Genomic DNA, 12,635 nt, shown 5'->3' on the forward strand with positions numbered 1-12,635 from the left:
CACATGGTTCTAAAGGAGGAAAGTTGTTAATCAAGATGCCATTGCTGGGCCATGATCTCAGGATTTTCTGGTAGAGTGAAAGGTCGCTCCATTTCCTCCTCTCCCTTGTGGATGCTAAAACACTTTTTTTTCTATCAAACATTTGTTGGAAAACTAATTCGCGTTGCAGTGGTATCCATTATTATGGCTTCCTCTGAACTACAGAATATGTTGGTAAGAACACCAAGAAGAAAAGCTCCAGAGAAGGGGGCAGGATGGATTATGGAGAACTGGCTCAGGAGTTGCCAGGTGAGGTGAATTTAAACAGGCTCCTTATTACATCATTCCTAGAAATGTACTGTGGAGCCCAAGAAGAGGGGGACACGTAGGCATCTCCCAGTGTTACTTAACCACAAAGTCTTCCCCCACCCCCACCTACACCTAACATATCTCTATGCATTCTAGAAATGGAATTTGGTCAATGATTAATCATTTGCTAGAAGGTAAGAAACCTCATCTAAAATCATAGTTATGGGATTTGTTGATCTTTTTTAGCATTGCTTTGCAGAGATCCGGGGAATGTATATTTTTTCTGCTGCCTTTACCTCTTGATAAGATAGAAACTGTTGAGGGGAAAACAGGAGAGGATCTGAGCCAAGAGGGGGCCATCTAGGTGCCATGGTTGGTGTTCACCACCAAGGCACTCAAATTAAATGCCTTGAGAAACAACAGTTAAACAAGCAAACACAAAGATGGACCTCCCTTATAAAGACTGCAAGTATCTGGAAGTCTGTGCTGAGGAATTGCTACCTTCTTTTCAGTTCTTGGGGATGCTTAAATTGATGTTTTCAACTCTGGAAGTGAGGAAGGATGGGTGGGAGGGAAGGAGGAGTGAAAAAACGAATATACATGGAAAGTCTTCACCACGAGCGACCAGACTTTTGGAAATGGCACTCAACCTAGAAATAGTGGGTTTTTTTCCTTAAGTATAAATAAGTAAAACTTCTGTTAAGTTCGGAAGAAAGAAGCAAATGAGAAAAAGCAGACTGGTTCTTTATTATTTTTTTTATTTTATTTGTTTTAAGTTTGTTCATTGATTTTGAGAAAGAAAGAGCATGAGCAGGGTAGGGGCGAAGAGAGTGGGGAGAGAGAGAATCCCAAGCAGGCCCTACTCTGCCAGTGCTGAGCCCAACACAGGGCTCGAACCCACGAACCACAAGATCATGCATGACCTGAGCCGAAATCAAGAGTTGGACGCTTAACCAACTGAGCCACCCAGGTGCCCCAGACTGGTTCCTTTTTGAAAAGAAAAGTTCCCAGGAAAGAAAATCTGGGAAATTTCAGCTTGCCCTTGTGGGTTCTGTAGGGTCAGGCTCTTGCATGCGCAGGTCTGTACCCTGTTAGAAGGTCAGTGTGCCCTGTCCCTGGACACGCCTAGCACATAGGTCAATGTTGATCAGCATTTCGACTTCATTCTTGCCACAGGGGATTGTCCTGTGGAATAGAGAACTACATAACCAGCCACAGTGCTCCCCCAGTACAAGGGGAAGATGCCCATGAAATGCCACATTGGCACCAAAGAGAGATAACAGGTCTACTTGAATATGCAAATCTTTGGCCAAGAATATGCTCTCCTGAGCTGAAGGAAGGAAAAATAACATTTTCCAATAGAGCTATACAAGCATATTAGAGGTATGAGATATTTGAGGGACAGCTTCTCATTCTCTGGTTATAAATTATTTTAAATGTTAATAAAAAGTGGTTTCCTTTTTTGATATGCAGCATATTTATATATAAATGTATATATAATATGTGCATGTATAATGTGTGTATAAATCATTCTTTAAATGTCAGGTATATATATGGCTTTAGTCAGAGGAGAAACTAAGTTACAAAAGGAAAATTACCTTAAAGAGGCCTCGTCAGGTCTTGACTCTCTAATCCTGAGCCCTTTTGCTGAAAAATTTTGGTGGAACTATCCCACTGGCTGCCCTCTGCATGGATGTATTACTCTAGCTGCAGAATGAGCACCTGCCACCACGTGGCAAAATCCCGTGTCCTAGAAGTATCTGATTTATTCAAAATTGTGAAGAATGAAGTGCTTGTCTCAAGTAACCTGCTAACCTAAGCCTTGTTCCAGGTATTTAATCTTTTTGACATCATCTTTTTGTCCCATGTGATTCAGTTTGAACAAGCCTTATTTCTACTTTGCGTATTTTTGTTGCCATTTGATCAAGAACACTATTGAGTTGTATATTATAAAAATTTTAAGGGCATATGTAACTGAAAAAGGCATCTCGTTTAAACTCAAATAATAAGGCACGATTTCAGAATCCGGGAACATAACTCCCCAGTGGCTTCTAGAATTGTTAATATTGGTAATTGAAGATAGGTTTAAGTAATGATATTTATCCAACTAATGGATAAATCAGCATCTTATTTTGATGTATAATTTAGGCTATATCTACATAATCCTACAGCAGATGGCTGATCAGAAATCTCAGCCAGTTTGTCCTTGTAATACAAAGCAATATATAGCCTAGTTTACTGTATTGTGTCATGACTGTATGTTATAAAATATAGCACCTGTATTCAAGATCAGAATTGTACACAATCGACCCTCAAGGCTGGGATCATGACATAGCTGCAAGAAGCAGGAAGAACACTCTGGGATTCAAAATATTCTTTCATCAAACCATGACAGGACGTTGGGGTGGTCTCTAGGGGCTGATGGATGGATGCTCCCTGTTAACAATGATAAAGCCTGTTTTATTTGAAAGATACACCCAAGAACAGAAGATTCCTTCACTGCTATAACTTCAAGCTGAAGACGATTCACATATGTTGTCTACCTTGGATTCGGCTGCCTCTGCCTTTTGTAATTCCTGCATAGAAATTCCCAACTGACCAATGTTGACCCATAGGTAGGGACATCTCTACGCCCCTCACGCAGCAGGAAAAAGTTACTGAAGCTGAGACTTGTGCCCAAATGCCAAAGATTTGCCACTGTCGATCTGTCAGGGGGAAGTGTAGAGTCCACTTTTAGGCAACAGGCTTGAGCAATGAAAACTTGAGCAAGGCAGAAGGGCCCACAGCGACCATCACCAAGCCGATGCGAACGGGCTCATTAAGTGAGCCTCCTCAAAATAGCTATAGGCCCTAACTAACCAATGGGCTACTTAAAAACAAGCACAGTTGTGAGAAAAGGGAAAATTTCATGCTTTCCTATAAGCCCTCACTCTGCTCTATAACTGTGGCTCCTCACCATCACCTCCTCCTCGCAGGCAGTCTCCTTTTTGCTGTCCTGCCCACTGCTCCCTAGCAGCGTATTCAATAAATTTCTATCTCCTTAAAAGATTTTTTTTTATCAGTTACCATTGGTAATCAAATTTGCCACATGATGGGAGACTTAAAACAACAGAAGTTTATTCTCTGACAGTTCTGGAGACTAGAAATTTAGCATCAAAGACTTGGCTCTTAGGGAAATCCTTCCTTGCCTCTTTTGAGCTCCTGGCAGGCCTTAGCATCCCTTGGCCTGTAGCTCCATTTCTCCATTCTCTGACTTCATCATACCCTAGCCTTTTTTCTCTTTGTCTTTGTGTGTCCTCTTCTCATCTTATAATGTCACCAATCATTGGATTTAGAGCCTATCCTAATCCTATCTCAGTCCTTAACTAATTACATACCCAAAGACCCTACTCGGAAATAAGGGGACATTCTGAAGTTCCAGACAGTCATGAATTTTGAAGGGCATTTTTGAACCTACTGAACCCTCTTAATTCTGCTGTACTTGCTTAGTACTTGTTCCTTCCATTAATTATTCTTAAATAACTATTTTAAAGCTTATTAGGAACATATCTTGTTATCAAGTATATAAGTTGTATCTTATATAGAGATACATATCTCTTATGTATCTGAATCACTAATTTTATGATAAAAGAAAATGCTAAATCTGTTTTTGTACTAACCTATTTCTTGCAAAGTCATCTTTCATAAAAAGAAAAAAACTTGTGGGGTGCCTGGGTGGCTCAGTCAGGTAAGTGTCCGACTTCGACTCAGGTCATGATCTCCTGTTTTATGGGTTTTAGTCCTGTGTCGGGCTCTTTGCTGACAGCTCGGAGCCTGGATCCTACTTCAGATTCTGTGTCTCCCTCTCTCTCTCTCTCTTGCTCTCGCTCACTCTCGCTCTCTCAACAATAAACATTAAAAAAAGAAAAAACTTGAAAGTCCATCTAAATATCTAGCAGTAGAGAATAGTTTAGTACATAAACTCAATGGGACATTATTCATTCACTAAAAGTAATTTTTAAAACTATACAGGTATAACCTAATAAATGAGAAAAGACAGATTGGGTAATTTCAAGTAAACCATACAAGATATGTATTCATGTGGAAAAAATTACACAAGAATATACAAAAATGAAAGTAGCTTGGTTAGTTTGGATGGGTTATGGATCATTTCACACTCTAAGGTCTTCATTGGTTTTATAATGGGCTTTAAGTGATTAAAGCCCTATCTGTTATTCCTACTGGAAGGACTACTAGTAACCTCTCAGAAATGCCATAAACACCCCCAGGCCCTCAAACTAATGGTATACCATTAAGGATAAGCAAGTACTTGTTTCCTAACAAGCCAGCCCTATGGATCATCTACTGAGATGTGCCAGTGGGAAACCAAGGCAAAGTATATCCAATGTGGGCATGTGCAGGGAGGCCTACACCAGGTAGGTTTTCTCCAAGTGAAGGGCAGGGGGTTAGGTGGGCATGGTTTGAGTTTCACCTTGCCCCATAACAGTGTAGACAGGTGGAAGGAGGAGGCATTTTGGAGTCAGACACAGATGGACTAAAAGCCCTGAGCCAATTCAATGAGTTGACCCAACAACTGGGGTCACTGAGTAGACCACAACAAGTGGGGCAGTCAGGCTTTATCTGCGCTCATGTGACCCATAAGCAGTCACAGTACCTCCTCTGGAGTATTCTTAGAAGAAGAGAAAGTCAAGCCTAAATGACACATCAGGGAAACATTGATATTCAAAATGTGGGACATTTCATAGGGCACCTGGTCAGTCTCCTCAACAAATGTATGCGTTGTGAAAAATAAATAGTAGCAGAGACTAGTCTAGATGAAAGTAAATTTAAGAGACATAGTTATCAGAGACCTAGAATGGACTCTATCTTGATTCAAAAAAATTAATTGTAAATAGGGAACATATTAAGATGGGCCATTTATTATAGTAAGGAATTCCTGCCAACTTTGTTGGATAAAGTGTTGGTATGGTTGGTTCTGAAAGAAAACACCCCTTTTTAGAGATGCGTAGAGAAGTAATTAGGAATCAAATGCTATAATGTCTGGAATTTGCCTTAAAATGTGTCAGCAGAGAGGAAAAAGAAAGAAAAAAGGAAGGATGATAGATGAAGGAAATGTAGTAGACTGTTTATAACTGTTAGGTCTTCATCAGTATGTGAGGGGTTATTTTACCTTTCTCTCCACTTTTATGTATCTTTGAAAATGTTCATAATAATAAGGACTTAAAAAGGTAAATATTTTTCTGGAATATTAACTTCCAAGAAAATGATTATCTCTTATTTTTTCCTAAGCAAGATTTAAGAGCTAATTTGTTCACATTCCCCATTAGGAGAAAAAAGAGTTCTTAAGGACATAAGTGATAACTGGATTTAGACCTTCTCATATACCCTTGGTAGGAGAAAATAAATTGATGCAACGTCTTTGGAGGTCAATTTGTCAGTAACTACCAAAAGAACAAATACCCTTACCCATCATTCTAACCTCTAGTCATTTATGCTATGGACATTGCAAATGTATGCTCGGAAATGTTCAAGGATGTTACTACAATACATACAAGAAATAGATAACAATATACACTGGCTGTAGGAGTGTCAGGGAAGGAGATTTTTATATTTTATATGTTTGTTTATCATGCACATGTACTTTCTATTACAAAAAGGAAAAAATTAAACAAAAATTATCTTAAGAATGTTATAAGGAGCCTGATTTTACTGGAAGAAATTGACACACATACAATTTTTGAAATTGGTAAATTATGTACTGTTTTAAGGTAATGAGAATAATTATTACTTCTATAGTATTGGTAAATAATGCAAAATTACATGAGATTCAGCTAGAAAGTACTTGAAACTCTTCAAATGACATTATATAAAAAATGAAGTTTTACTGTTTTTAAGTGCCAGGTGTATCTGAGAAAATGCTGGGGAAATACTTCATTTTAACTACCATGGAACCAAAATTGGCTTTAAATACGTATTAGCCTTCCTATCTAAAATTAAGACTTAGATACTGGAGGTACCTACTGTGTGCCAAGTTCTTTTTACATTTATCATTTCACTGAATGCTCCTAGTACACCTTCAGAGTGAGTGGTATCAGCCCTGATTTTCGAATGAAGAAATACAGTTGAGGACATGAATCAACCCACTCAGAGTCACACAAATTAGTCAATAACCCAGGGCAATTGACTTGCCCTGCCACACTGTCATCGTTATTCGGGGGGAAACCCAAAGAGAGAAAGTCATCTGGCCTTTGATCCTTGCCTTGCCTTCTTTCTTGTTTCCTGTAACTGGCTGTGTTTTCCAAACTTTGTCTTATTTCCTAGGAGAAGGTACTTAACAGAAGACATAACCCGGGTCCAGGATTATGAATTGTTTATTAGCTGAATTTTCTTGGATGTTTATAGTAAGACAGAATCAACAGCTCATTGGCTTTTTCCCCCCCAGATATTGTGGATGCTTTATCAGATCCAAAGAAATTTCTTTCCATTACGGAAAAGAGAGCAGACCAAATGAGAGCTATGGGCATTGAAACTGTAAGTAGCAGTTGACTAAAGACAGCCAAGTTGGGGAATTTGGGTGGTCAGTGATGATAACAGCAAGAGAAAGTTATAAGTTAATATAGCAAACTTGAGTGTTTTTAAAACTGAAGTCATCAAGTCAACAAAATAGTTTCAAGGGACTGTAAAAGTGTAGCCTATTTAATAAATGGAAATCGATGATGCTTTGAGGAATGTTTAAAATACAGGATGCTTTTATGATACACTACAATACCTGTTAACCCAACTCAACAAATTAATGAAATTGACATTTACATTTCTTTGTTGTTTATGAAAGTCTTGCATCCCACCTTCTCCCATTTCAGTGCACTTGTGTTGTTTGTTCTTTTGTTTTTAAAGCTCCCTTTACCATACCCTGTTTGTAAAAGAGTTGCACCTTTTCTCCTGCCAGGCAAAGATCCATTAAGAGAGTTGTAGGGAAGTTGTTGAGTGGTTCAGACTGGATTAAGTAAGATAGAGAAAGTGCCAGACAGTTGAACGTGAGGTGGCTTACATCCGGCTTAACACAAACATTTCTGTTCCAGAGTGACATAGCAGATGTGCCCAGTGATACTTCTAAGAATGACAAGAAAGGAAAGGCCAACACTGCCAAAGCAAACGTGACCCCGCAGAGCAGCTCTGAGCTCAGACCAACCACCACAGCGGCCCTGGGGTCTGGAGTGGAAGCCAAGAAAGGTAAAGGGGAGGTGTTTGAGCTTCTTGTGTGTTCTGGAAATTTTAGAGTCTTTTTGAAGGGTCTTTATGAAGATCATTAGAGTTGCTAGTACTGCTCATTTTATTGCCCTATAAAACCCCAGAGCAGCAAGCTTTCTTGCAGATTGGACCAACTGCTTAATCTTCCTGAGTGTTTAACAGGGAGTCAACATTTGGATTTCATCTGTTAGATTCCTACACCTTAGGGCACTGGGTACAATATCTGTAGTTTCGGGAAATGTTTGAATTCAGTCTCCTTGATGAAAAGAATTCCACACAATGAACTTCACTAATTCATCCCTGTGCTCTTCTGCCTACCAGACAGGCAGTGGGCTCATGAACCAACAGAATCATCATTGTTCTGATATTTCCAGATTCCCTTATTGGCAGTTTGCCCGCATGGGTAGATATTGAGCATCCATGATTATTTGTGAAATTGTCAGATGGACATTTGAAGACCAATTCGATATGGTTACCTATGGGTGAAATAAGATATCCTAAGAAGTGTCACCACAAAGAATTATGTGCCCCAAGTGCTAATATTCAGCTGGTATGTAGGGACACAACCATATTGGTTATTTAAAGTTGACTTCCATGCTTACTGGCTGGGCTTTCATTCTGATTGGATGGTGCCCATCCCACACTGTTAATTATACATTTTGAATGTCCTCCTTATCATGAATCATTTACTAAACTCATTCTTCTTACTGTGATAAGAATTTTTTTGAGTAGTTTTTTACTCAGTATGTATATTTCCCCACTTACGTGTGAATTCAGTGCCCTCCATGTTAGAGAATCAAGTTGTACCCTTAACTACACACAGTGCTACAGTTTAAGGTAAGAAATGACAGGCTTTTCCAAACCATGGCAGCATAGTAATTTAGCAGGAAACTAAGAGTGCGTGGAGCTTTGTATAACAAATTAGAAAATGAGACTGCACAAAAGTAGCCCAAATTGTGCTTTGCCTGCAGCTGTTTGTCTGTTCTTCCCTGGAGATATAAGCAAGCCCATGATACAGGCTTTAGGCATTCCATTCCAGTACTGGTCGTTATTAACATTAGCCGTTCAAACAGAGAGAGACAGTAGGAAATGGGAGAGTTTTTGTTTAAAGTGCTTGTATCATGCCCCCTAGTACATAAAGACATTAGTAATTTTAGTAAGTCAAGTGGCCTGAAAAATTGCAGTATGACCAGTTTACAGAAGGCAAAAGCAATCCTAGTTCTAGAAGGAACATGTTTGTGTTTAGAACTGTCTCACCCCTGGTTTCAAACAAGATACGAAGGAGCCAAGCATTTCTCATCTCCAGTCCAGTCTCTTCAACAGGCGCCCTGAGAAAGAGGGTCTACATGCTGTTTCCTTCTGGCCTTTTATTTAGGAAAATTGGAAATCTACTGTATGTGACAAGACCAGATTCTGTGAGAAATGCCTTCACACCTTCAGGGACCTCATGTGGTTAGAGGGGTAATGTAGATGGGGTCCCACACAACAGCCAGGCCAGGCAGTGGTGAGAGCTGACCCTTAGAAACAGGAGGGGAGAGGGTGTCCCTTCCAGCAAGTGTCCCAGAGAAACTTATAAATGAGATCCCAATTGAGCTGGGCCTTGAAACTTAGATCTGACTTGAATAGAAAGTAATGAAATACATTCTTCTCATGGATATATTGACTCACTATACTGGATGTTTGGGAATGCCTACATAGGAAAACCATGAGCTAGATGAAGTTCACAGAGAAGATTAATGTACAGTTTCGAAGGACACGTGTGGAGGTAACAATGCTCAGCAGAACCTCGTCTCAGTGAAGGGCTTATTTATTTTATTTCATTTTTATTTTATTTTATTTTGCATGGTGGCTTTTAGAAGAATGGCATAGAAGTGAAAGAGGGAAATTTGTGGGTTTTCTTCCTACTCCTGTCTATGAACAGGGGAGTCAAGAAATAAAATACTCCAGTGACCTTTGTAAGAAGAGGTGTCATTTGTGAAAGCAACCTTCTTCCATAAGATGGAGAACTGTCTTAGAGTGCCTGGGTGGCTCAATCAGTTAAACGTCCAACTCGGTTTCCATTCAGGTCATGATCTCATGGTTCATGGGTTCGAGCCCCGCATCAGGCTCTACGCTGACAGTGCAGAGTCAGCTTGGGATTCATTCATTCATATTCTCTCTCTCTCTTTCTCTCTCTCTCTCACAATAAATAAACTTTTAAAAAAAGACAGAGAGCTGTCTTAATTTGGGTCATCCCAAAGCAGACCCAAGGTTTCAAATGCAAGTAATTTATTGGGGGGGGGGGCAGGGTACAGTGTACACAGGTAGGGGCTTGGGGAGGTGACACAAGGTAGAGAAGGTAGCCGGTAGTCAGAGTGTGTTCAGGCTCCACAGAGGCACCTGGAACTCAGTGCCCCTGGGAACATTCTGAGGGCTAGTGTTGGACACTAACCTCAGAGGCATCCTCCTGGATGAGCAGGGGAACATATACTTTGACTACAGTCAGCCTTTTGTTGAGAGCTCCCATAGGAGGGATCAGTTCCCTAGTGATTTTAGGTTGACCAAAGGGTGGTAAAGCATGTTTTGGAGGGAGAGTCCTCAGGTAACTTCCTCAGGCAGGAAAATGCAGGTGCTGGCAGTTGAAAGCCAACTAGAGTGGCCTGATGTAGAGAGAGCAAGGTGTACAGGTCCAAGCCAAGCAGCATTTGCTGTCCACATCTGTGGAGGTGAGAAAGTTCTAATGGTTTCTCTTAGACACACAGCCAGACAGCAATAACTGCACCAATGCTGCTTGATTTTCTCTTTAAGAATAAGGAATCAATAAAACTAAACTCCTAGTTGATCTACAAATTACAGCTTAGGAGAAAACGAGTTATTTTTGAGCTTTGTTGAGAAGAACAAAAACTTTATGTAGTAAACCTCCATTTAGCCAAAATCTTTGGTGCCCAAAGTGTAGTGCTTAACCCCACTTGCACACCAGGGAAGCTCGTAGAACTGCACTGGCCAGTGTAGTAGCCACCTGCCACATGTAGCTATCTAAATTTAAACTTAAAAATTAACCCTTGAACACCTCAGCTGCACCAGCCACATTTCAGGTGCCCAACAGCCACATGTAGCTAGTGGCTCTCCGTTGTTGGACAGCTCACATATGGAACACGGCCCCTGTCGCCAAAAGTTGTATTAGACCCACTTCTGTAGGCCAACAGAGGGAACTGAGCATGTACCAGTCCTGGTTCTGTGGAGTGTGAGTTTTTCCTGGCTAAATCCTTTATAGGAAATATAATTTTTACAAGTTGTTTCTGTCTCAAAAAATGCAGAAACCAAGTTCGTGTTCCCATAGGTTCCTGTCCATAATGATTTACTTTAACCAAGACCGAAAAAGAAGTCTCACTGGACTGGGTCAACTCTTTATATAGCCCCTCCAGGGATCTTGCATGCACCCCAATACTCTGTTCATTTTATAGAAGAGAAGACAAAGCTGGGGAGCCAGGATTCACGGCTTCTCACTCTTGGCAGTAAAGCCGGGAGTTAGCTTGTATGTCAGACTTAAGAGGTCAAAGAGCAACCCTGTGGTCCCTGGACACCCTTATCATAAATGTTCTAGATCACAAGACTGATTCCTCTTAGCCATGACTCCTTTTCCCACTTCCTCGCCCTCACATGGTCTGTGTGCATCTTCTTAATATAAGTAAAACTGAAAAACAAGAGCCTGGGACTCAATCCTACCTTTCTTGATTGAATATCTCATACCTAATTTTTTGGGATTCTAATGGAAATCAGTTATAGTACAGAGCACACATTCATTTTGTTTGTCTAAGATGAAAATCTGCAGTCAAACAGAAAATGTTTGGGGATCCTTCTACCACTGTGGTTGCCATGACGACACCTGGCCTAGCATCCTTCACTAGCAGGATAATTTAGTATGTTACTCCAGGTCCTTATGACAGCATCCTGTGAAGAATTCACTGGTCCATCACACAGAATAATAGCTGTTATAAAACAGTTTGAATTCAGGATTTCCTGTATGTTGAAGGCATGGCTGTGCTCAATAGCATATTGCTTAAAAATTAAATTTGGTGAAAGAAGCTGGGAAAAAAAATATTTTGTTCTTTGACGATGAGGTGAGAAAAGAGCTGGGAGGTAGTTGACTGGTATGATATACAAAGATAAAAGTAGTGTTAATAGATGCTGTGGTTTGGCACTCCATTGCCCCAACTGCTATGTGTATTGGCTGATTTTTAATTTTTTTAATGTTTATTTTTGAGAGAGAGAGACAGAGTGTGAGTGGGGGAGGGAGAGGGAGACACAGAATCTGAAGCAGGCTCCAGGCTCCGAGCTGTCAGCACAGAGCCTGATGTGGGGCTTGAACTCACGAACCATGAGATCATGACCTGAGCTGAAGTTGGATGCTTAACCAACTGAGCCACCCAGGTGCCCCTGTATTGGCTGATTTCAAATCACAGCTGCAACCCTCTCAGAGGACTGCCCTCACAGACTGTGGCGGTGCCCTTGTCTGGAAACACCTGGAAGGTTTTGTGCACCCTCTGAAGCCAGTGGCTGACTATTACGGGGTTACAAAAGTCCAGTCTTCTTACCTCGAGGTAGAACAACTCCAGAGGGCTATGTACTCTAAAGAGCTCTCTGAAAGGGTCAGGCTGAGGTTGGATTTCCCCTAGAAATACACCGTACCTTCTTCCTCTGCCCTGTTCTGCTTCTCTCACTGCCCTGAGGGTTTCTCCTGAGCACCTTTCCCTAGTAAGTCATGTGCACAAGGAATTCCAACTCAGGCTCTGCTCGTAAAGAACCTGAACGAAGATGATAAGCATGCCAACTGTCTATTTAATTGCTTTGTAATAAGAAATTAAGATGCTTATATCCATAACCATCCACATAAAGCTGCTTCACTGTCTTTAGATGAGATTTCAAAGTGATGAATTTTGTATTATCAGTTATTCTCTTTAATTTTTAATACATACAGTGCTTTAATTTTTTTTAAGGTATCGAACTTATCCCTCAAGTGAGGATAGAAGATTTAAAGCAGATGAAGGTAAAATTGTTCATTTTGCAAGCACTCTTCCATTACCTATATTGGTGAAACCAATATATTTTTGTTTCTCACC

General features: G+C 40.5%; 1 protein-coding gene across 16 annotated transcripts in view; it reads left to right on the forward strand.

Moving 5' to 3' along the window:
• PLCB4 (phospholipase C beta 4) overlaps positions 1-12,635 on the forward strand; it is a 419,557-nt gene that overhangs the window by 377,774 nt on the left and 29,148 nt on the right. For all 16 annotated transcript variants that reach the window (XM_023251457.2, XM_045053870.1, XM_045053873.1 and 13 more), the window contains 3 exons: positions 6,731-6,819; positions 7,368-7,518; positions 12,513-12,562. In XM_023251457.2, coding sequence (XP_023107225.1) covers positions 6,731-6,819; positions 7,368-7,518; positions 12,513-12,562 — 290 coding nt within the window. The remainder of the gene's footprint in view (positions 1-6,730; positions 6,820-7,367; positions 7,519-12,512; positions 12,563-12,635) is intronic.

Source organism: Felis catus, chromosome A3 (assembly GCF_018350175.1).
Source record: "Felis catus isolate Fca126 chromosome A3, F.catus_Fca126_mat1.0, whole genome shotgun sequence".
Classification (NCBI taxonomy): domain Eukaryota; kingdom Metazoa; phylum Chordata; class Mammalia; order Carnivora; family Felidae; genus Felis; species Felis catus.